This window comes from Schistocerca serialis, chromosome 1 (assembly GCF_023864345.2).
Source record: "Schistocerca serialis cubense isolate TAMUIC-IGC-003099 chromosome 1, iqSchSeri2.2, whole genome shotgun sequence".
Lineage (NCBI taxonomy): Eukaryota > Metazoa > Arthropoda > Insecta > Orthoptera > Acrididae > Schistocerca > Schistocerca serialis.
The window spans coordinates 521,722,706-521,749,317 of record NC_064638.1 but is presented as its reverse complement, the minus strand read 5'-3'; the positions used below and the strand labels follow the sequence as shown (position 1 = coordinate 521,749,317).

General features: G+C 40.8%; 1 protein-coding gene across 4 annotated transcripts in view; it reads right to left on the bottom strand.

The window, feature by feature from the left end:
* Nucleotides 1-26,612, bottom strand: part of LOC126474411 (uncharacterized) — a 301,608-nt gene that overhangs the window by 192,457 nt on the left and 82,539 nt on the right. For all 4 annotated transcript variants that reach the window (XR_007586584.1, XM_050101883.1, XM_050101898.1 and 1 more), the window contains one exon: nucleotides 1,890-2,008. Coding sequence is in view for 3 of the 4 variants with exons in the window: in XM_050101883.1 (XP_049957840.1) it covers nucleotides 1,890-2,008 (119 nt within the window). In the remaining variant the exon portion in view is untranslated. The remainder of the gene's footprint in view (nucleotides 1-1,889; nucleotides 2,009-26,612) is intronic.

Here is a 26,612-nt window from a genome sequence, read left to right as displayed (position 1 = left end):
CCATTATGTCATATGGTATCATATTTTGGGATAACTCCACAAACAGAGAAAAAAATTTTAGAGTACAGAAGCATATAATAAGAGTAATGAGTAGTGTAAATCCATGAACATCATGTCAAAACCTATTCAAAGAACTTGGCATATTAACCACAGCTTCTCAGTATATTTATTCCTTAATGAAGTTTGTTGTAATACATCTATTTTCCCAACTAACTGGTTAGCACACAGTATCAATACTGGGAATAAGAACAATATACATAAAGATTTAAAATCACTTACTCTTGCCCAGAAAGGAGTCCAGTATTCAGCAACGCATATTTTCAATAAGTTACCAGCAACCATTAAGAGTTTTGTTTCAGACAAGGCACAATTTAAACATAATTTAAAAGAATTTTTGGTGGCCAACTCCTTCTATTCCATCCATGAGTTTCTCAACAAGTGCAGTAGACCATTTTAATGAAAATTTATCATACTTTAATTTTTGACAATACTTGGTTGTAACAGCCAAGTAACTACCTACTGTGTGAATGATGGATGTATGGAAAGCAGATGTAAGTCTTAAGTCTGTAAATAGTGGAAGTTTAATTTTAAATCTTGTACATAATCTGACTGTTCTTAACTGAGGATCACTGAAGTGAATAATTTACTTTAACTTTTGACAATACTTGGTTGTAATAGCCAAGAAACTAGAAAATGTCTGAATGATGGATTTAATGAAAGCAGATGTAAGTATTAAACCTGTAAATATCAGAAGTTTAAATTTAATTCATGTACATAATTTCATTGTTTATTGACTGAGGATCATTAAAATTAATGAAACTCAAGTTTTTCTAATTACAGTTTTGTAAAGTGTTTATCTGACATGTTCCACACCCAGGAGGATTCCCTCTTTTATGGGCCTATGGAATTAATAATTAATCTAATCTAATAATCTTGTAGTCATAGAAATAAAACAAATTCACCGTGAAGTCTATTAATTTGTTACTAATGCAGAAATTATTCAAACAAATGCTGTGTGGCCATTACATACATAATGTATGTACGTTTTGTCTATTACCAAATTATAAATGTAAACAGTTACAAGCTAAACATAGGGGATCCAGTTGTATATGGTTGCAGCTCCTATAATGCAGACACTTAACAGTTAGGAGCATGGTGGATTAAATGTAATCTGAATTTGACAGCAAAAGCAGAAAAATCTGGTGATATAGATACTGAAAAACATTTGAATACTATGTTTCAAAGCATAATTTGGAAAAGTTGTCTGTTATTTAAGTAATATCTAAAGGAGGTTATAAGTTTTGATGCTACACATTTCTGCTTTTTGGTTCATACTAATGAATAAACATTTAGAGTTTTTTTTAATGCCATGAAAATTATGAATCGGTATACTGCTGACCACCATTTCACAGAGGAGGACTCAAAAACACATCATCCACTGTGCAACACATACACATCAGCACTCAAATACAGCATCGTTTCAGTTTGCAGTCACATAGTTCAGCAAGATGTATTGGACACTCCATTCTGGCCAGCATAAATACAACTTCATAATGGTTTGCTAACTTGTCATTTTATCACATCTTTTTCCAAGCACAGTCCCTTCACCTGCCAGTGGTGATAAAAATCATCATTACGTATATTCTTTGTACTAAGTAATGATTAGGATATGAAGCACACACACTTAGTAACTGGACCTGTATTCAAACTATCATAACCACACATATTTTATACATTATTTTACAGATAATATATTGCAAATGTATGAATCATAAACAGTTATTGACAATCTACAAGGCACAGAATGAAAAATATATAATAGTTAAGATCACAAATATCTATCTCTACAGCCTGAAAGTGCAAAGAACTGTACAAAATTTTCAACTTACGAAACAGATCCAGCAGGCCTCAGATTCTTCATCAGTTCCAGGGGTATTGAAGCTTCTTCTGCTGCTTCCTTTATGGCAGTTTCCATTATAGTATAACCCACAGAAAGGCCACCACCTACCTGTAAATGTAGTTCATTTCAAGCCTTAGCTTATAAGATTCTGTATGGAAATAATAAATAAAGTTATAATAGATGGCAGCAAACCAATGATGAAGACTGATTTGATATAGTACCAGGTTAGCTCTCACCCCCCCCCCCTTTTTTTTTTTTTTTTTTTTTTTTTTGCTCACCTCTCTGATGTATGAACACTGCACTCAACTAATTCAACAAAAACAGAAGACTAGGTCACCATGAGCTAAAAGTATGAGGCGTGAAGTAGTACATTATTGCAGCCATCCTGTAGTTGCCATTATCTCATCAAGTTGAGGTAAATTAATACACATTTGTTTATGTGATTCTACTAAGGACTGGTAGGAGAGCCCCTAATTACATCTTAATGACAATTATAGGAGCCAACCTGAGTAGAATGTCAAGGCTGTGTTGCTAAAGACAACTAATATAAATAAACAAAGGTGTAATATGTAAGCCTACAGAAATCTGCAACAAGGAGCTAAACTACAAGGTGCAATTGAAAAGTAATGGGAACTTTTTAAATTTTGCAGGCTTTATATATCCAATTTTCAAAACTTCGTCAGCTTGTTGGAACACATGTTCCTGATGTATGTTTGCATTTTCAGCTGTTTTTTTTACCATTGACAGCTGAAAATGTTGTAATTGTTTCCACGTGCTCAGCAAACATTTACTTTTGAAAAAGGTGGATCAAAGAATTTGCATTAGTTTTCTTGAAAAATGGAATAAAGCACAGAGCACCACATTTTAAATGTTTATTGTGGTTTTTGGCAAATCTACTTTGAATGAGATAAGAGTTTACAAGTGGTGTAAATGTTTCAAAGGGGGTCAAGAAGACGTTGATAATGGCGACCAACCTGGATGTCCTAGCACATCAATTACTGACAACAGTGTGGAAGAAGAAAAGAAAACAGTCCTGCGAAATCACCAAATCACCATTAGAGACATTTCTGATAATGTCAGCATATTCTATGGCTCATGCCAAGCAATTTTTTGGATGTTTTGGGCGTGGAACATATAGCAACACAGTTTGTTCCAAAATTCAAGAATTCTGACCAAAACTAATGTTGCATAGACATCGGTCAGGAATTGCTGAATGAAGTTGACAATGATCCAGAACTTCTAAATGAGGTTATAATAGGAGATGAAACAAGGCCAAATCGTCCCAACTGAAGCTTCATGAAGAACCGAGACAGAAAAAAAGTCAAGTTTGATCACATGTGAAGATTCTTCTCATTGTTTTCTTTGATTACAATGGGATATTGCATTATGAGTTCCCGTCTTGTGGTCATATGGCTAATAAGGAATACCACCTGGAAGTTATGTGCCATTAGCATGAAGCAATCCGAAGAAAGTGACCTCCATTGTGACAAAACCACTCATGGAAATTGCATTATGACAATGCTCATGCTCACAACTCAATGCTTGTTCATGATTTTTTTGCAAAAAAACAAAACTGTTATGTCACCTCAGCCACCGTGTTCACTGGACATTGGCCCCTGCAATTTCTTTATATCGCCAGGCTGAAGAAAACTGTGAAAGGATGTCATTTTGCTGCCTTTGATGAGATAAGAACAGAACTGCTGAAAGAGCTGAAAACCATCATGAAAAGTGAGTTCCTGAAATGCTTACAAGTTTGGAGAAAGTGCTGACACACATGTATTAATTTGAGGGAGATTACTTTGAAAATGACAAACTTAATGTTGATGAATAAATAAAGATTCTTTATGAAAAAGCAAAAATTCCTTATACATTTTGTCCACACCTCATATATAGAGTACAAGGCAGCTACAGCATTCAAAATGCAGCTGGTGTAAACAAATTACTGATGAATATATGTATAACTGTATTATGCCAAATGAAGATGGGTGGAAGCCCAAAACGCATCCTGCCATAAATAAAGTTAAAAAAAAATGGCTGGCTGACTTTGTGGAAATCAAATATGGACTGAATGTTCACCAAACAGCACTGCTGACAGTGTGGTAATTAAAATCTGCCATCATCTTCAGTAAATGAATTATGGGTGACACAAAGACTGAGTGACTGTGATCTCCTGACAGGTGATCAGTATCTCAGCTACTCATGTAGATTCAAAGCTCTGAGATTCAGGTGCACTCAGTTCTGTGCTGAGATCCATCTGAATATATCAAAGTTGAGCACTGTTTGCGTATTTCATTAAACTTCTTCAGGTCCTGGCTGGAAAATGTACCACAGGAAGCCTTATGGTGGACCCTATTATTAAGTGTGAGTTTCTGGGATATCAAATTTCAGACATGGGTTCAGGTATATTGGAAGCTGTTGTAACGGCGACCAGAACAGTTATGGGGTTGTAGTGACGGAAACGCAGCAGGACCCGCGGAGCGAACCTGCGAACAACAACACAACAGGAGAAGATGGACACGACCAACGAAGGACCTTACGACACAACAAGAATGGATAACAGAGTTATGAAAACCAAACAAGATGACCACATCCATTCGTAAAGAAAGCACAAAAGTCAATACGCTGTCTAATGCGAGGCGATATGTCCTGAGATGTATGCAAGATTAGACTGGCAGGCTGAGCAACAGGCAGGCGCTTAAGTACTCGATCAGGGATGCCGCTATTGGCCGCTGCAACCACGTGTTCCACTGTGGCGCCCTCACTCTAATGCAGGCTAGGAGGCGCGTGCCGCCACAGCTTACGGCGCGATGGTACCTCTATGGGTCTTCGACGTCCATGACGTCTGGTGGGGATTCAAATTCTGTGGCGTGTGGTACCAGAGAAGCAGTGCACTGAGAGATCTCAGGCAATGGCTACAAATCATGGAGTAATGGCAGTTACTGTTGCAATACTGTTTATGAAATTTTGCTCAATAGACAATAACAATGACTTTAGACACCCAACTTATTCCATCATTTTTACTTAGGGACAATAAAATGTAGAACTTCCTATTCTGGAGATATGGTAATGGAGTTGGAAGACGAGTTAAAATTTGTTACCAGACATTCAGAGTAATATGCAAACCTAATAAAACTAAAATAAGGTCATATGTATTACTACAGAGGAACAGAGCAATGACAAAGCTAAAGTGCGAGCTTTATTGTATACCAGATAATTAAAAACAATATTATAGATATTGATGGAATTTAAGGCAGAATGGCAACATTGTTTGAAAGGTATACAAAAGATATTGGAAAATCATTCAGTCTATACACAAATGCGCCCACATTATTATGATTTTGATGGGAAACTATACAAATTGTTAATTGAGAGTAAATGCCATTACAAGATGATAATGGGAGATTTAATGCGAAAAGTCAAAAACTAGAGTATGATTATGCAATGCAGGCTTTCACAGCTGGTATTTGCATCCTTAGTGAATTTTGTTTTATGAACATAAGACCATGGTCCAAAGCATAATTCTGTGCCTAACTTTTCATCTCCTACTGCTGGAAACATCATCAGAGGCTATAAAGACTCAGATAGCAGTATGACACTTAGAAGCTCAGCAAGTTGAATTGTCTGTATGTATCCACACAATGGTCAGGTTGTGGCATCATCAGAGTGCTGCTTGAGACTGTGGGGTTATGCTGATGAGTGTTACGGAGCTTCTGGCAGGGAAGAGTAAGTGCTGTTTGCTGTATTTAACATTAAGGCCCACAACTTGTCTAATTTCAAAGCTTCTTCTTTTCTGTTAGAGTTGTTTGTGTACATTTGAATTCCTATGGACTTCCTGTACATCTTAACATAGTAATATTTAAAGTCACTATCTCAAAGAATTTACCTTTGATGTTCATGTTACAATAAAGCTTTACAGAACTCATTTTTTACTTTGGAAAGCAGATGATATTGCCCTCTTGCTGGTTTTTTTAAATGCTGGAAAGAGTAGGGCCTACTCCTTTAGCCTCTGATAGTCCCTTACTAAAACTGCAAGGCAGCAGGACCCCAACACACAGTTCAGCCAGTGGTTCAACATCATTCCCCAGGCGATAGTTCTCGGCAGTAACAAGAAAGAGTAGGAAATCTGGTGTGAACAAGCATGCACAACTTACTTTAAAGCAATGCAGGGGGAGCCATAACTGGGTTTAGAATTAACAGAACAAGAACAAACCTAATTTTTGTAGTTAGAATGATAATGGAAAATACTGGGAGAAAGGAAGAGAGATAGTCTTTGTCCTCTTGGATTTAGAAAAGGAATATGATAGTGTGAAAGGAGATTAATTACAGAAATGTGTGCAAAGAGGAATGTACCAGAGTCTCTTGCCAGCATAATAAAAATGTACAACCACTACCAGAGCTGTATCCATAAATGAGATGCTTATTCTGACTCGTTTACCAAAGGGAAAAGACTGGATTAGGGCTGTACACTGTTACAACTCCTGTTCATCATTGTTTTACCTGAAGTAATGATAAGAAGAAAAAAATAGCTGTTATGGAATTCAACACATTTACCTTAGCAGATAATCTATTGACATGGGAAAGCACAAAAGAGGTGGAACTGAAATAAACACGTGGAATCATTTATTAAAACAGCTTAGCCAAAAAAAGCTGTGTTGCCAGACAGTAGGCAAGGATTACATGTGAACATCGATCTGGATGGAGAGAGAAGAAGGAAAATGTTGAACACTTCAGTACCTTCATAGTACTGTAACTTGACACACCAAGTCTTCGATGGAAATTACTAATAAAATTCAAAAATAAGCTCACTTTTCCCAACACATTAGACCTTTCCAATACAACAACCAAACCCTATTAAGAAACAAGAAAACCCTTTATCAGGTATACTTTTACCTGTATCAAAGGTAAATTCAACAGAGAAAAGTAATAAATTATGAAACAGAATTGGTGGCCACTATAAATCTTCAGGGGTAAAATGTGCAGTACTCCTGATAAACATGTTTCCCTGCTTTTGAAACTAATAGTTTATTCTGCAGGGAGGAGAGAAGGTGGGCTGAAAAAGGTCAAAAAAGAAGAGCAGGTCACTCAGGTGTGTCCCTCCTATCCTGGGGTCTGAGTGACCTGCCCTTCCTTTTTAACTTTTCCTGACCAGGAAAGTGTGTCATTTTCATGTCTATATTTATGTATCTGAAGTACTACACATTCCACAAGATAAGACCCAGAATGTAAGAATCTATCAAGAAACACAATCGAAGCCACCACTATGCAACAGCATAAGAACATCAAGGTTGAAAGGCTTTTGACGTACAAAACAGGATGGATCAAACAAGAATAGTGAGAAAACAGCTTGAAAGGAATTGGAAGACAAGAGACATACAGGCTGACACAGCATACAGAGGATCATTCAAGTGAAACAGGATCTAAAAGCAAGAGCATTGGAAAGGCATCAAGTCAAGGGGGAAGAAAAACTGGTTCAAATGGCTCTGAGCACTATGAGACTTAACTTCTAAGGTCACCAGTCCCCAAGAACTTAGAACTACTTAAACCTAACTAACCTAAGGACATCACGCACATCCATGCCTGAGGCAGGATTCGAACCTGCGATTGTAGCGGTCACGCGGTTCCAGAATCGCTCGGCCACAAGGGGGAAGAAATTCATTCATCAGCCAGAACATTATGACCACCTATCCAATAGCTGACATGTCCATCTTTAGCACGGATAAGAGCAGCAGCACATCTTGGTGTGGAAGCAATGAGGCCTCAGTAGGTCGCTGGAGGGAGTTGGCACCATATCTGCACATACAAGTTACCTAATTCCCGTAAAACCACTTCTGGGTGATTGGGGACTGTTAATGAATGATAATGAGGGCGCACCATTTATACTGATGAAGTCTAATCAGAACAGAAATAATTACATGTTGAATACACCATTCAGTAAGTCTGATGGTGTATCCAGGTAGCATTGCTACAAAAGTGCAAGGGCAGGTCATGGAAGTCAGGAGAATATTAATCATCAGTTGCAGATGTAGAGGATTCTACATGATATCACATGAATGTTACATATCAGCACTGATACTGCTTGCACGCACTGCACAAACCAGCAGATGCTGTACAAAAAACCATAAATATATATTTGTGATCAGCAGAGGGTAAACAATATAGTTAGATTCAACAAAGCCGTAGTGTTTCTTTGTAGATAAAGTGGCTAAGGATACCTGAAAATCATATAATTCATTATGAAATTTGGCTAGAGTTCTCATCAAAGGACAGAACAGAAAGCACAATATTGCTTATGACAGGAAACAGATCATAACTCAGACATCTTAAGTACACAAAATATTTATTTACTTAAAAACCTATCAAGATTTTCTCAAGGAATGACAGAGTTCATTATTCAACAATATAATGAAGAGAATAGTTGCTACTCCCCAGATAGCAGACATGCTGAGTTGCAGAAAGTTAGCTTTCAGCCAACAAGGCCTTTGACAAAGGCTAACTTTCCCACAGTCTTTTCATTGTGCCTCTCTGCGACACAGCATTTCTGCCATATGTAGCCACTATCCTTTTCATTATATTGTTAAATTCCATCCTGGATTGTTAGCTTTCATTTTTCTCTCCAAGGGGAAGTGTCTTGGAAGTGCAGGAATAGTGGGCAGAGGCAGAGGGTGTATACTGGCAACATACAATATCCCTTTGCATAGCATGCTCTACAACATGACAATCGTGATCTCGGTGCATGTCTCATCACATGCACCATCTAGATTCTTCTCATACGGTGGTTGAGGCAAAATTAGATAGCCCAAAGAGGAGAATGTGTGTTTGTGGCTTGTGCAGAATGAGCTACAGTATTGCAGTGTGAAGCAAAAACACCCATTTGAACAGCTTCCCATGATGTTTCATACTGAGAGCCTCCCGTAACCTTTAATAATAATTCTGCAGCACCTTTTCTGTTCAGTGGGTTTTTTGAAAAAATGTGAGTAGTTGGGGAACCCAGGTGGGTGGCAATCTTTGTCTTTTTCAAATGTCATGCAGGACGTTGATTTTAAATTTTTCCACTATTGCCTCAATTGCAATATATCAGTCTCTGAGCACCAGAACCACCACTTCTCTTGCAGTCACTGAGTCTTCACTGGGAGATGGTTCTATTCCAACAGTCAGATAAAAACCTGGGAACTTTTGGGGGCATAAAATGAAATTGTAAAACACATAAAACAATTTGGTCAAGCATTATTAGTGTCATATTCTAATCAGAATTATCACTTTACATTCAGTTGTGTTTCATGTTTAATGATGAACACCAGCAGTACCAAGCGAAACCCCAAAACAGTGTTTATTCGCTAATATCATACTGCCTCTTTTTAAGATAGCAAAAGTAAATATCAGAGGAGGACAGTACATAAGTAAATAACAAGGAAATAATAAATGAAACAGTGTAGTAGATAACAAAACAGTTTCTAAGAACATTGCATGTGGGAACTAGTGCTATAACATGTTCTTGGTTCTTGCCACCCATCTGGCCTTAATTTACGTTAATTTCTTCCATCTCAGCATTTCTTCACAGTAACTACTCCCTTCTTCACTCCGTTTAAGTTTTCTATATCTTTCATTTTCTTAGCTGTCTATTTTTCGCCATCTCCCTCACACCTTGGTTACATAAAATGCATATAGCTTTTCGCTCTTATTATCTTGTGCGTGATGTTTTAGCAGTAATCTCCGACTTGCATATTACCCTGTCTTTCACTTTTAAGCTCTCATGTTTTCAAATCTCATCCAGTGCAGTCCCCAACAATCAGTCTTTCCTTCTCATCCCGTCCAGTAAGTCTCCCCCGACTCGTAGTTCTGGGTGACTTTTCTGAAATTTAGCCCTTCTTTTCCTACACCTCTCCATTCCTTTTCTTTCATCCCTCTTCCTTCCCCTTCAACCCTTCTGCCTGAAGAAGGAGCAACTGGCTCTAACAGCTCGCCTCAATATAACCTTCTTGTATATGTGTGTTCTGCCGCCACTTGGTGAGCAGATTTTTTATCTATCCAGTTACATTACACTGTCAAAAACTGTTTTCACTGTCGGTCGTTTTAGGTGTACAAAAGAGGGTAAACATTTCAGTAATATCAGTCGTTTGTATGTGAAACATTTAGTGCAGTGATTTGTGATTTGGAGGATGTGGAAAAGACATCTGGACATTCGTTAAATTCCAGTTTGTGTTTCATATTGCTCAGTTTTATCATATTAGTTGTTTGCTCGATTATCGGGAAGATTTATCACATTATGTGACATATTAGTTATTTACTCAATTTTCAGGAAGATTTATATTTCATGACATTTTATTCATAAGTTTTGTTATCTACTACACTGTTTCATTTATTATTTCCTTGTTATTTACTCATGTACTGTCCTCCTCTGATATTTACTTTTGTTATCTTAAAAAGAGTCAGTATGATATTAGAGAATAAACACTGTTTTGGAGTTTGGCTTGGTACTGCTGGTGCTCATCATTAAACATGAAACACAACTGGATGTAAAGTGATAATTCTGATTAGAATATGACACTAATAATGCTTGACCAAAATGTTTTACAATTTCATTTTATGCCCCCAAAAGTTCCCAGTTTTTTATTTGACTGTTGGAATAGAGACGATCTCCCAGTGAAGACTCAGTGACTGCAAGAGAAGTGGTGGTTCTGGTGCTAAGAGACTGATATATTGCAATTGAGGCAATAGTGGAAAAAATTTAGAATCAATGTCTTGCACGACATTTGAAAATGACAAAGATTGCCACCCACCTAGGTTCCCCAATTACTCACATTTTTTTCAAAAAACCCACTGAACAGAAAAGGTGCTGCAGAATTATTATTAAAGGTTACGGGAGGCTCTCAGTATGAAACATCATGGGAAGCTGTTCAAATGGGTGTTTTTGCTTCACACTGCAGTACTGTAGCTCATTCTGCACAAGCCACAAACACACATTCTCCTCTTTGGGCTATCTAATTTTGCCTCAACCACCGTATTCTTCTGGTATGGCACAAAGTGGCTTCTTCCTCTTTCTGCATGTGGGGAAATCATTGCCTACGAGACATTTAAAGAATGACAACAAGGTGACTTTCGAGGTGGAACATTCCTGAACAGCCAAGGTATCCAATTCTACACTGAAGTTCTCCGCCAAGTCATCCATCATTGAGAAAAATGTGTCACATCAAAGATTTTTTTTTTTTTTGTGGTTTTAGGGCGCACAACTTCAACGGTCATTAGCGCCCAGACTACGTGAGGAATGCACCGTGAGTCACAAGTTTAAAACAGCAACGAAACGGAAAACACGATAAAAGACAGACTGACAGGCATACGATTAAAAAAGGAAAACAGCAGAATCAAATGTCCTTTGAGAGGGTTGTCAAATTGATAAAATGAAGAACGCGAGCAGCAGCTCGTGGGTCATCCGCTAAAATGGCTTCTACAGTACACGGCAGGCCAAGATCAAGACGCAGGGTGTTAAAATCTGGACAGACCGTTAAAATATGGCAGACTGTCAGCAATTGCCCACAGGGGCAGAACGGCGCCGGCGCAGCAGTCAGCAGATGGCGATGGCTGAACCGGCAGTGGCCAATTCGTAACCGGGCCAAAACGATCTCCTCCTGCCGAGAAGGGCGTGAGGAGGACGTCCAAGCCACGGGAAGAGGTTTCAGGGCCCGAAGTTTGTTGTCGGTAAGTGCAGCCCAATCGGCATGCCACTGCGATAAAATGCGCCGACAAATTACTCTGCTGCAATCTGACGAAGGGACACAACAAGATGCTGTCCGAGGCTGGAGGACCGCAGCCTTGGCCGCGGCATCTGCAGCTTCGTTCCCAGGGATACCGACATGGCCAGGAACCCACATAAAGCTAACCGGAGGACCGACGTCCACCAGCTGCTGAAGAGAGCGTTGGATCCGGTGCACGAAAGGGTGAACCGGGTACGGATCACTGAGGCTCTGGATAGCGCTCAGGGAATCGGAGCAGATGACATATGCAGAATGTCGGTGACGGTAGATGTAAAGGACAGCCTGGTAGAGGGCAAAGAGCTCAGCTGTGAAGACCGAACAAAGGCCATGGAGCCGGTATTTGAAACTTTGTGGCCCGACAATAAAGGAACAACCAACCCCGTCATTGGTCTTAGAGCCATCTGTATAAATGAAGGTCATATTCATGAACTTCGAACGAAGTTCGATAAAACGGGAGTGGTAGACTGAACCGGGGGTAACCTCCTTCGGGAGCGAGCAGAGGTCAAGGTGGACGCGAACCTGAGCCTGGAGCCAAGGTGGCGTGTGGCTCTCGCCCACTCGAAAGGTTGCAGGGAGTGAAAAATTAAGGTGTTGAAGGAGGCGATGAAAGCGAACTCAAGGGGGTAGCAGGGCAGAGACATACAACCCGTATTGGCTGTCGAGAGAGTCATCAAAAAAGGAAAGATAAGATGGGTGGTCGGGCATTGCCAGTAGCCGACAGGCATACCGACAAAGCAGTATATCACGCCGGTAGGTGAGTGGCAACTCACCAGCGTCAGCATGAAGACTCTCGACGGGACTAGTATAAAACGCTCCGATCACAAGTCGTAAACCCTGATGTTGTATGGAGTTGAGGCGGCGTAAGATGGATGGCCGTGCAGAGGAGTATACGAAGCTCCCATAATCCAGCTTGGAGCGGACGATCGACCGATATAGACGAAGCAGGACGGTTCGATCCGCTCCCCACGACATACCACTGAGAACACGGAGGACATTTAGAGAACGGGTACAACGGGCAGCCAAATATGACACATGTGGAGACCAACTAAGTTTCCTGTCAAATGTAAGACCTAAAAATTTTGTTGTCTCCACGATTGGGAGAGCAACGGGACCGAGTCGTAAGGACGGTGGGAGAAACTCTTTGTAGCGCCAGAAGTTAATACAGACCGTCTTCTCGGCAGAAAAACGGAAGCCATTGGCGACACTCCGGGAGTAAAGACGGTCAAGAGAACGCTGAAGACAGCGCTGCAATAGATGGTAAAATCGTCTACGAAAAGGGAGCCTGATACATCAGCTGGGAGGCAATCCATTATTGGATTGATCGCTATGGCGAAGAGAGCGACGCTCAAAACTGAGCCCTGTGGCACCCCATTCTCCTGGTGAAAGGTGTCTGACAGGACAGAACCCACACGTACCCTGAACTGTCGATCCATTAAAAACGAACGAATAAAAAGAGGGAGGCGACCGCGAAGGCCCCATGTATGCATGGTGCGGAGAATGCCCGCCCTCCAACAGGTGTCGTAAGCCTTCTCCAAATCAAAGAACACAGCCGCGGTCGGGCGCTTCCGCAAGAAGTTATTCATAATGAAGGTCGACAAGGTAACCAGATGGTCGACAGCAGAGCGGCGCCTACGAAATCCACATTGTACATTGGTAAGTAGGCGTCGAGACTCGAGCAGCCAAACCAATCGAGAGTTAACCATTCGCTCCATCACTTTACAGACACAGCTGGTAAGCGAGATGGGTCGATAACTGGAAGGCAAGTGCTTGTCCTTCCCCGGCTTAGGAATCGGGACAACAATAGACTCGCGCCAGCATGCGGGAACATGTCCCTCAATCCAGATGCGATTGTAAGTACGAAGAAGAAAACCTTTACCAGCAGGAGAAAGGTTCTTCAGCATCTGAATATGAATAGAATCAGGCCCTGGAGCGGAGGACCGTGATCGGCCAAGTGCGTTTTCGAGTTCCCGCATGGTGAATGGGGCATTATAACTTTCACGATTCGAGGAGCGGAAGTTAGGTGGCCTAGCCTCCTCTGCCTGTTTGCGGGGGAGGAAGGCAGGGTGGTAATGAGCGGAGCTCGAAACCTCGGCGAAAAAGCGGCCGAAGGCATTGGAGACATCCTCAGGGGCCACAAGGACGTCATTCGCGACCGTCAAGCCAGAAACTGGTGAGTGGACCTTAGTGCCAGATAGCCGGCGCAGGCTACCCCAGACAACAGAAGAAGGAGTAAAGCTGTTGAAGGTGCTTGTGAAAGCAGCCCAGCTGGCTTTCTTGCTTTCTTTAATAACACGACGACACTGAGCACGTAATCGTTTATAATTGATACAATTCGCCACTGTAGGGTGGCGTTTAAAGGTGCGTAAAGCACGTCGACGAGCACGTAAAGCGTCTCTACATGCTGCAGTCCACCAGGGGACCGGTACGCGACGTGGAGAAGAAGTAGGGTGAGGGATGGAATATTCAGCAGCAGCGAGAATGACGTCCGTGAGGTGTGCGACCTGACGATCGCAGCTTGTGAAGGTTTGATCCTGAAAGGTCGCCCTGGAAGAGAAGAGCCCCCAGTCTGCCCTGGAGATGGTCCAACTAGAGGAGCACGGAGAGGGGGTATGCTGCAGGAGATGGATAACACACGGGAAGTGGTCGCTCGAATATGTATCAGAAAGTGCATACCACTCAAACCGGCGTGCAAGTTGGGGAGTACATATAGAGAGGTCTAAATGGGAATAGGTGTGAGATGTGTCCGAAAGAAAACTAGGGGCGCCAGTATTGAGGCAGACAAGATTGAGCTGGTTGAAAAGGTCTGCTAACAGGGAGCCCCTCGAGCAGGATGCTGGAGCCCCAAAGGGGATGGTGGGCATTGAAGTCTCCAGTTAACAAAAATGGTGCAGGTAGCTGAGCAATAAGTTGCATCATGTCTGCCCTGGTAACGGCAAATGATGATGGAGTGTAAACGGTACAAATGGAAAATGTAAAAGTGGGGAGAGTAATGCGGATGGCTACTGCCTGCAGGCCGGTGTGCAACGTGATGGGAACGTAGTAAATATCATCCCGGACCAGCAACATAACCCCTCCATGGGCCGGGGTACCTACCACAGGGGGTAGGTCAAAACGCACAGAGGTGTAGTGTGCCAAGGCAAGTTGATCACAAGGGCGTAGCTTCGTTTCCTGGAGGGCGACGACGAGCGGACGGTGCAAGCGGAGCAGCAACTTCAAGTCCTCTCGGTTGGAGCGAATGCTGCGAATATTCCAGTGAATAAGTGCCATCGTACGAAAAGGAAGATAAAAGAAGGGGTCACCTCAAAGGCCACGGAGGGCCTGGCTTCGAGCGAGCACTGCCGCCGCTATCAGTAGGCGGACAGTCATCGTCCATGGGGTCTATAGGTTCATCGGCCATCTTGGTAAGATGGCCGGGAGGGGGAGCTTCCTCCGCCGGTGAACGGCCAGATGTTCGGCTACCAGCGGTGCGGCCAGGCGAAACGGATGACAGCCTGGGGCGGCAACGCTGGGTGGCGCAGGAGAAGAAATGCGCCGTGGCGGAGAAGGAGAACTGTGCTTCCTATGAGCCTTCTTGGAAGGACGTTTGGTGGAAGTACCGGTCGAAGGCTGGGAGGTCGAGGTACGTAGGAAGTCTGCACGGGACGGTTCCTTCTTAAAGGCCCGTGCATCTGACTTCTGGGTCTTCATCTTGGCAGAAGCTGATGAAGGTGCTTGGGTCTGAGGGGTGACGGGAGGAAGAGGAGACGTCGACCGGGTGATCTTAGCACTGGCCGAACGGACGACCGTGGTGCTGAAGGTCAGATCGCATGTCTGGGTTGCCACCTCCCTGGTAGTCCGAGGAGAGGCGAGGACAGTACTGTATTTCCCCGCTGGGAGCAGCGTGGGCTTCCTACTAGCCAATAGCTTGCGAGCAGCCGAGGTGGACACTTTCTCTTTGACCCGAATTTCTTGGATACATCGTTCGTCCTTGTAGACAGGACAGTCGCGGGAGGATGCGGCATGGTCACCCTGACAGTTCACACAACGAGGAGACGGAGGTGGACAGTCACCCTCATGGGCATCCCTGCCACAAGTGACACATTTAGCCGCATTGGAACAAGACTGTCGAGTGTGACTGAAACGCTGACACTGGTAACAGCGCGTAGGTGTCGGGACATAGGGGCGAGCAGAAATAACCTCGTAGCCCGCCTTGATGCGCGATGGCAGCTTAACACTATCGAAGGTCAAGAAAAGTGTCCGGGTCGGTACAAGGTCATTGTTGACCTTTTTCATGACCCTATGGACAGCCGTCACGCCCTGCTCAGCGAGGAAAGATTGAATCTCCTCGTCAGTCAGTCCGTCGAGGGAGCTAGTATAGACCACACCACGAGACGAATTCAAAGTTCGGTGAGCCTCCACCCGCACAGGGAACGTGTACAGGAGTGTGGCCCGAAGCAGTTTTTGTGCCTGAAAGGCGCTCTCAGTTTCTAGTAATAAGGTACCGTTACGCAACCTGGTACAAGATTTGACAGATCCGGCTATGGCATCTACACCCTTCTGGATAACGAAAGGGTTGACAGAGGAAAAATCCTTTCCGTCCTCAGATCGAGAAACGACGAGGAACTGTGGGGCAGGCGGTAGTACTTTTGTCACTGATGGCTGGTCACGTTTCTGTTTTTGGGCAGAAGTCAAGACAGATGGAGTGAAATCCATTGCGGAGGAATCCCCCATGATTGCCAGCGTCTCCGATGGCGCGCTCCTTCCTTGTGGGGACCCTCTCAGAGGGCACTCCCGCCTTGGGTGAATGTTTACACCTCAGGTCACACCTCCCGAGAACCAGAATCAGCTCAGGCAATCACCCCTCCCCGGGCCTGGCCTTTACCAGGGGGTACGCGCGTGCCTTACATGTCTACCCAGGGCGGGGAATTACGCGTTACCCCGTCACCGGCTATGCGTGCAAACGCGTGGGTCGGCCTTCAGGCACGCACAGGGAGGAAGGAAGAAGAGGAAAAGGAGGAGAGAGAGGGAGAGAGAGGACAGACTGTCTCAAACGCCGAGGCGGAGACCAGAGAAGGCAAGGAGAAGAAGGTAATGAGAAGGCAAGGAGAAGAAGGCAATGAGAAGGCAAGGAGAAGGAGACAAGGAAAGAATAAGGAAGACTGAGGTGGAAAAGAGCAAAGAAAGGAACCTACCAAAGGAAGGAAGAAACGAGAAGTGAAAAAGCAAAATGACCGCAAATAGAGGTCGTGGAACCGTCCGTCTCTGGACGCAGGTGCTAACGACCCCCTTGAGGGGGTGGGACTCCTTTTAGTCGCCTCTTACGACAGGCAGGAATACCTCGGGCCTATTCTAATCCCCGGACCCGCAGGTGGGACATCAAAGAATGAATACATGGAGAAGGACTACCACCATCACCATGTTTCACAGTTGCAGCCTGATTTCTTGGAAGTGATGATAAAACTACCACTCATATGAGCTGTTTTTCCAGACAGCAGCAAAACAGTTCTTTGGTGTATACATTCATGTGGCTGTCATTAAATATGACAGATGTAACAAAAGGTTTTGTATTTGCAAATCATGGAAAGTTCTGGCACACACATGTGTATATTTGCATGCCGCCCCCCCCCACCCCCACCCTTCCTCCTGCCCTCAGCCACCCCAATCTCAACACAGTAAATCCTGAACAGCTACTTCTGTGCCAGCAGAATACACAATGCCAGATCTGCAGTTCCACAGGTAGACTGATGTGAAGGGTTGAATTGAGTGGAGTGGGTATGGGCAAAATGGAATGGGGGAGCTGGAGGGAAAGGGGGGGGGGGAGGGGGGAAGGGTGGCTGATGGCTTGGAGTGAAGAAGCAGATGCACAGGATATGAATACAACGCAAAGGCAATGGAGGCTGTGAGTTCGTGCAGCTCTTGATAATGATGATATGGGGGAGTGGACTGGGATGGGGGAAGAGGGTGCCAGAACACAGAAAAGAGAGACTGCTGGGAAGAGGGCATGAGTAAGGGAAAAATATGTGGGGAGCAGGGTGAGGGTCATGTGCTGACAGCTCAGAGGGTGGCATCAGGTGTACGAGATAGTAATGTGAGAGGTAGAGGCAGCAGGAGCATTCGTTGTCCCTTCCCAATCCACTCCCCCACAACGTCATCACACACTGGATAAATGCCTGTGTGCTGCATTCCTATACTGTGCACCTTCTGCCTCCCCCTCCCAATTCCTACTTTGTGTACCTGCTATTTCCTACCTGTATTTGTATCTAATACAACTGCAGCCTTCCTCTGAGATATCCACCAAACCTTCCCAACCCTTCCTCCAGCTCCCTGCCTTTTTTCTGCTCTCGCCTGTTCCATCTGACGCAATCCCTCACCTCAGTCTCCCTGCTGTATATTCAGTTGGTACTCTTTCTTCATGTGCTTGTCGATGGCTCGATGCTTCCACTATTTGATGTGTTTCACTGTGAAAGATAGGGGATGCAATGTAAGGGATTAAGCAAATGTTGTAATAGGTATGGTCAGTTTCAAGCATATACAGAACAGATTGCCATTTATCTGCAACAAAGCACAGTAAATACAGTTTTTGACACAAAACTATAGTAAAATTGCAATTTTATTATTAAAAGGTAGTCAAATAATCAACGAAGTTGATACATTTTCAGTTATTAGGACTGACAATCGATGAAAAGATTTGTTGGAATTATAACATTCTGGACCTTCTGCAGAAACTGAATGTGTCACCTTTACTATAATAGAATTTCTATTGTCTCTGACAACGAAACACAAAAACTTACTTGCTTTCATTCTACTATCACATATGGCATTACATTCTGAAACTTCTGTGGATTCCAGTCACAGAATCTGCAGCATTTGTGCAAAACTTAATGTGTAGTACTGATCAGCAACTTGGGATGCTATACCCAGTTAAAAGAAACATTCACTCAGAAAACACAATATGGAGAAATTAAAGACTTTTCTATAACACTTGCTTAGCTACTCCACACAAAGATGTGCATTATTCTACAGTTTCCATTGTCAATAGGTTTTGAACAAAAAATTAACAAATAAACATCAGTCTTCTAAATCTAAACTGACAGGTTTCCATGTGATACACTCCTATTCTGTAGAAGAATTTCTCATCGTAGTTTAACAGCATTTGCAGTAAGTTACCATTTATTCATATATATCATCACATTTTTTCATATCTCTTAACTCTGTTAAGTCTTTCTCAACCATTATTTTATCTCACTGTTTTTCCATGATCAAATAGTGTCAGTTCATATGGTGCCACAGGCTCTGAGAAATAAATCAAATGAAATCAAATTATATCATATCCATCTATAAAAGAGTGTGTGTGAGTGTGTGTGTATTTTTCCACATCTCCTCCTAAACCAATGGATCAATTTCAGCCACATTTTGTATATGTATTACTTATTGTCCAGAGAGAAGTACAGTTGTGGTAAAAACTACCTAGCTTCCATAGGGACTAGGATGAAAGGATTGCTAGCCACATACATCTACGCTGTCCTACATGACAGGCATGTTCCAGATGCTATATGTGGGTGTGGGAATGGATGAGCTGAGAGAGGGGAAAGAGGTGGTGAAGAGTGAGAGGGGAGAGGAGAGGTGGACAGACAAAAGGGAGGAGGGGCGAATGGACATAGAGAGAGGGGCGGGGATGAGGAGTGGGACAGATAAAGATGGAAGGATGGGATGGATAGTAAGAGAGGAGTGGCAGGGTTGATGAACAGAGAGGAGGGAGGAGGAGATGGGCAGTGTTATTGTGGATTGTCTAAAAAATTCATACATGTAAACACTGCTAAAACAGTGACTCATTCCATATTCTAGCAATTCTAATGCTACTTGGATTAATGGAACTCACAATAAAATAAAGTACAAGATCTTGGTAATAAGGATCATGTATTGATTATTGGAGCTGGGAAAGGGGTGGTGATGTTATCAGTTTGTACTGTAACCTCAATTACACTTCTGCAGATGAAAATGTGTCGAAGCTCCAGATGAAGCATTCTGTCAAAAGTATAAATGCTGATCTTCAGGATCAGGTCAATAGGATTTGACATCCATATATATGTGTGACATATGCATTGCCGGTCACATGGTTATGTCACAAACTGCATGGCCTACAGCTGAAAGTTTCTTGAATGGTTTTACTTGCATGATTAATTTCCAGAAGCATTCAGTGTAAACTGAGCACACCCTGTTCAATGCCTGTATTTCCTAGTATTTTCACTATCCTTTTTGTAAGCCTAGACAGAACAGCAGCATAGCTATACACATAGCAGGAGCAATTAGGGGGAAAACATAAATAGCAGATTTCAACAGCAAAACAGGACAAAAGATTTTACATTTCATTTTTCTGTCAAAAGATAAGAAGTCTGTTAAATAAGAAAGTCGAGCTTCTCACATTGCTACAGAAAACTGTAAGTACAACATAAAAAGGGGGGAGTGGCTATATACACGAAAAAAGAATAAGTCACAGGCCATAGTCCTAAACGAATACTGCACTGAAGAGGTTTTTGAGCGCTGTACTTCAGTAACAGACTTAAACATCTACAAGACAATAGTGCAGACAGCATGTAGGGTGCGAAAAGAAAATGTTTTCAAATTCTTCGAGCAATCAGAGATGGTACTAATAAGACTTGACAGAAATAACTGGGTAGTCACTCGATGTGCAGATTGCAATAATAATTTCTTGGATAGTACTAATGGACGACACTTATGATGCCTAACTTTATCTGTTATTCACACTAACATTTCCCGTAAAAGCAGAACAACAAATTGCACTGGGAGTGGATAATTTATTTCTAAATCCAACTTGCTTGATGAAACAGATGTGATCCCCATAACAAAGGGTTAATCTGACAACAACAGCCAAATGGCAGCAATACAGCATCCACATCAGTAATGCTTAGCAAAAAATGGAAAAATATGGTTTCAAAGAATTAAATGTTGACATAATCACATTATTAAGAGAGAATTTATAGAATGAACAGTTGAAAGAAGTATACTAAGGGCAAACACTATATGAGAAATTTAATTATTTCCTAAAAGTATACTTACAGAACAGTGAACCCACTTCTCATTTACAACTGCTCAGGGATAATTGCAATAAAAGCAGAAAGAAAGGGATCAAATTATGTTGTACTAGGAAGAGAGAGCTTAATTTAATGCAACGCATTAACTCTAATCACAACTTAAAGATGCACATAAGTAATATTGCAAAATTCTTCACCACACCACAAAAGGGCAAAAATGATGTACTAAGTGCAAAATTTCAAGAAAACAACAAAGGCATTTTGGTGCATTATCTGGCTTGAAATGAATAAACTCTATAATTAAAATGATATTCAACTCCTTAGTGACAGTATTTGCAAGATGGATGATGTTAAATTCAAATAACTGGATATTAAATTCAACAAAGTCTTCTAAACAGTAATTGAAAACACAAGGAAAAAATATTGACAATTGAAAGCAGATCCATCAGATGACCTTAGTAATAATTGCACCAGCAGACCTCAGTTTTGCTAAATTAACTATTGAAGGGGTCACAAAAACCATTATTTCATTGACAAGCAGTAAATCTTCTAATTATGATGGTGTTTCAATAAGTGTGCCAAAATCTTGTCCTGACTTGTAGCACACTCCTCGAATTTTCTATGCGATCAGTCAACAAATATTTGTGAATGACATAATTTTGCAGTAAAAACATCCATCTATAAAAATGGAGATAAACAAGTGACCTTTAAATACAGACACATTCCTTCATTCCTGCATCCTCGAAAATGTTTGAGAAGTTAGAATTCTGAACCATCTTATGGACAATAACCTTTTGATAGCAGGTGACCCTTTGCCATGTGTAAAAGCTTCTCTTCTGAGAAAACAATATAGTTTCTCACAGGCTTAGTTCTGGTAGAAGTAAACATGAAAAACTGTCCTATTGGCATTTTCTGTGACCTTGTGAAGGCTTCTGCTTATATGGGTTATAAAATTCTACTAAAAAAGTAAAATGATATGGTGTTAAAGGTATTTCTTGGGCATGAATAGAATCATTTCTTAACAACAGCAAACAAGTTGGGTCTGGTAGTCTAATGGTACATCAGTCGATTTGAAACCAAGAAGTTGTGGGATCCAGTCCCAGTTGAACCTTGGATTTTTCAGTCTACATTTTAACTTAGCCTTCACCTCCAATGATGTGAGTAGTTGCCAGAAATGACACGTGGTTTGGATTCTGTGTTAAAAAGTGCTGTCCAACTTAATAGACTTGCACCAGGTCAGTAAGCCACATGAAATTATTATTATTATTATTATTATTATTATTATTATTATTAACAAAAAACAATGGGTCACATTAACAAATGATCCCACAGGAATGAATGTAGGGCATAATCAAAAGTTGTAAAGTAAGAGGTTACATAATTAATTTTCGTTTGTTTGCAGCTATATGTGTGCAGTCCTGGTACATAACTGGAATCTTTGTGCACAGGATTGTAGCACACTGCTAGATAAGTTAAAGCAAAATGTTACAACCCACTGAGAAAGTGGAGAATATAAATAGTCAGTTCGTTTACAAGTATATGTCTGCAGTTCTGGTCCATTGAAAAACTCTCCACACCACAGTACCGTAGCATATTGCTGGAGGATCCAAAACCAAATGCCAAAACCTACCTTGACTTAAACAGGTTGGGATGTTTTGTTTTAACTCTTCCATCAATGTGCTAGAGTATTGTGCCGTGGAGAGCTTTTCTATGTTCCAAAACTGCTGACATACAGTTATAACAAACAAAAAATCAGTTACCTAAAAATCAGTTACATAAAAATTAAAACTTTATCTACCTCTCATGGAAATTCATTGTGAGGAAACACTGAATACAATGCTCTGTTAGGTTTGCTGTGTGGTCCTCTCCTACCTGTGATGTATTTGCTTGGGGGGCACTGAGCGACTCACCAAAAACTTTTGTGTTTGAAGATGACACAAGCACACTGCCAATGGGCCCAAACACATTCACACAAGACACAGCCAGGAGAATAATGGAACAATTCCAGAAGCAAACTGACTGAACCTTAATCTTACAAAATCTCACATTATGCAATTTCCAACAAACAAAAATGAATTACACGTCTGTAAAGCACACAATAATGGGAACTCATTGTCTGAGGCTCCATGCATAAAGTTTCTAGGCATTCAGAAGGATAATGAACTGAGATGCAACCAATATGCAGATACATTAACAAAAAGTTCAGTTCTACTTGGTTTGAATTTAAAAATCTTACTGATTATGTTCATCTGCACATGGGATATTTGCAAATACTTTGCATACTTTCCCTTAATATTATCCTGTGGCATAATTTCCTCAGGCAACACAGCTAAGATAAAATATTTATTTATTCTACAGAAGTGTTCAGTACGAATATTGCATAAAGTTGATTATCAAACAGCTTGCAGAATCCTCTTCAGGGACCTTGGGATTCTTACTTATACTCATCTGCCAACACATAAGCTCCATAATGGTATTAGTGATTAATAATAAGAGGAAATTTAAGATGAACTGTGACGTTCACAACCACAACACTAAAATTAATCACAATATTTGGACTCAAGGATGGAAATTCCAGTTAACACTAGTGCTCACATTAAACAGGTTTTCAATTAAACACCACAAATGCTTAGTATGAAGTAGTAGATAAAAACAACTAAGTAGTGTGTGGCTTTTCTTCTAATTTCATATATGAAGTAATCAGAAGTAATTCCCATAATTATCAATGGGAGTAGATTAGCACTAGTCACAATTTGTTGACAGTACGATTTGAAGAAGTAGCCTGCAGTGACTGCTTCTGCCTGTTAGTGTTCGACATGACTCCTTCAGAATCTTGGCTTTTATTCTCAATGGAATTTCCAGAGCATTACACATGGATAAATACGACAAAGGTATGTCCTAGGAAATACATATAATGGAAGTTGTTATGGTTGACATATTGAGAGGTCGGTACATGTAAATAAGACTGACAACTTTGCTGAGCTTTTGGGAAATGTCCTTCTTCAGAACTAATATAAAGCACATATACACAGATATTTATAGCTTTATTGCCCCAGTACTCCAACATGAACAACTGAGTGGATAAATATGCTAATTAGTGCAGTATAATTAGTGTAGTACTATCTTATTTAAACAATTCTGAATATTAATCCTGCATACTTCGTGATGAGACAAAATAATGTCAGTATCATTCATTGTTGTTATTACATAACAACAACTGACTAAAAGTGCTGCATTTGTTATTAGGTAAATCCCATATTGTTCTGATACCTAACATTTCTGCCTATTAATGTGGATAATTTTCACTGTGAATGATCAGTGCTCAGCCAGATTCACACTGATGTAGGAAGGTGAGGTTTTACACTGAAGAATGGAATACTCAAAAATGTACAGCTTGGAATTTTCTGCAAAAAACACTGTAAAATAATGTAATGATAAAATTCTGATTGCCATGTATGTTGATAAATGGAAATTATAAATAAGATATTAAGGGAAGCTAGGCACAAATTTAAAACTCATGACAAAATTTCAGAGTTATTAATGTTTTGGACAGGAGTCAAGGAAGGTTATGACTGGCCACCAAACTTATTTAACCTCATACTAGAAAACAATAATGATAATAGGGAAGATTACAATAAAAGAAGACTGAACGGGGGGGGGGAGGGAGGGGGGGGGGGCGTTTATCTGTCTAGGCTACAAAAATGACAAGACCTACAGGAAATTGCCTAGAATTTGTGGTTGATTTAAAGAAAACAACAGAAAATGATTGAGAAGCTACAACCAACTGCAGAACTCAATTTCAATTTATTTTTTGCACATACACAATTTTATATGCACCGACATTGTCAACAAAGTATAAGTTACATTTCTTTTACAAAATATTATAATTAAATAATTCAAACAGTAGGAGAATAAATCATTCCCCAATGAACAACTGGTTTATTTATTTCTAGGACAGAATTGTTGCTTATAATAATTCACATTAAATTCATGTTATATGGGCATTAATGGATAAGTCACTGTTTGGGTTGTTTATTAAAAGTACCCTTGCCTACATCTTTAACATCATTTGGCAACAAATTATGAAAACCAACTCCTTTAACATAGGGACTTTTTGCTTTTAATCTTCTGTTAATCATATGAAATCCTGTTTTATGTCTTGTGTCTTCATTGTTAATTCCCGTGTTCTTATTTGCGACCTTGGTGACTTCTTTCACAAGCGTAATGGTTTCTAATATGTACATAGCATAAACTGTGACAATACAGAATCTAATGAATAGGCTTTTACTTTAGCTACGACTCTCAGTGCTCTTTTCTATAATACGAAAACCCTTTTCATATTAGTGTGCCACGTGCCACCTGACAGTACTATTCCATAAGACAATAAAGGGTATACTAATCCAAAATATACAGTCCTTAGGGATTCAGAATCAATGTAATCTCCTTGATATATATAGTCTCTCTCTCTCTCTCTCTCTCTCTCTCTCTCTCTCTCTCTCTCTCTCTCTCTCTGTTTTGCCATGGTAAACTTGCCACTTCCACGAGAGTTGGACACCTATGTATAAGCCCAAAAGTTACATTCCAAATAGGTTTTTGACAGAATCTCTTCTATTGCATATTTCGGCCATTTGGACCACTTGGTTTCCAGTCAATATTATTTATTATTTCTATGATGACTTGTAGGTCTCTTTCAAAGTGAGCTCTTGCCTTTTCAATTGTTTTGAATCTTTCACTGTCCTACGACAGAAACCAGATGCGTCAGCAGCGTACATAGTGATCAAACGCTAATTATCTAAAGAATTTAGGAAATCATTTACATAATGTATTTATGGACATCAACCTTTAATGGAGCCCTCAGGAACACCAAAATGTATATTTCATATTCTCTACTCTCTCTTCTCCAGTATTCCTCCATTCCCATAGATAATTTCTGTACACTGTTGTCAACCATTTAAATATGTCTCCACCAATAGCATGAATTTTTCAGTGACAACACTCAGTGCAGTTTCTGATAAGAGCATGTCCCGGTGCATTCTATCAAAAGCTTTTGAGAGGTGCATGGATACTCCTGTTTCTTGGAACTTTTCATTTATTTTTTCAAGTTCACAATGGACAAGTTACACTGTTGCTGATGTGGTTCTTCAACATCATCTGAAACCATGCGGAAATTACATAATATGTCAGCACTGTTGTAATGTTGCAAGATTTTTTTCAACATTATTATCACAGTCAGTTTGGTGATTTTTGATATTAGAACAATGGGTCAATAGCTTTAAACATGCCTTATTCCCCCTTTTTGTGTAAGAGTTTGCCTGCAGCCAGTCTCATCTTGTCAGGGAATATACCGTCATCGAAAACACACTTTATTATATGAATTAGTAATGGTTTCACCATCTCACATTTGCATTTCTTCAACAGTTGTGAAGAAATTTCATTTAATCCTGTTAAGTCCTTGTTACTAAGGCTCTCATTAAACTGCAGAATGTCATCAGTGTGTCCTGCAGGTAGTGAGTGCAGTTCTGTTCATTAGTGGACGCAAAAGTATGCTTGTGTATCTGTTTTTGGGGGAACTGATATTTGTAATTCTTGTAGAGTTATTTATATAACTCAGTAGTTTTCTGAGTGAGCTATACATGTTTTCCATTTTTTCTTTCAGATCTTTTGCTTTAATGCCTACTGGCACAGGCTTTGATTTTAAAGGTGTTTTTTTTTATGAATACTCATTTTTTACAATGGGTTGCTGTTATTTATGTGCGCGTCCTTAACTTCTACCAGGCTGTTCCATTTATTGTTAACTCCAATGGTAGTAATTACTGATTCCCAAGATTCCAGGCTTAAACTTTGTCTCAGCATAGCAATATTGATTGCAGATAGTTTCCTCTTACATTCATACGTCTTCTTGATTTGAATTTGGTATTACGTTTCAGCACT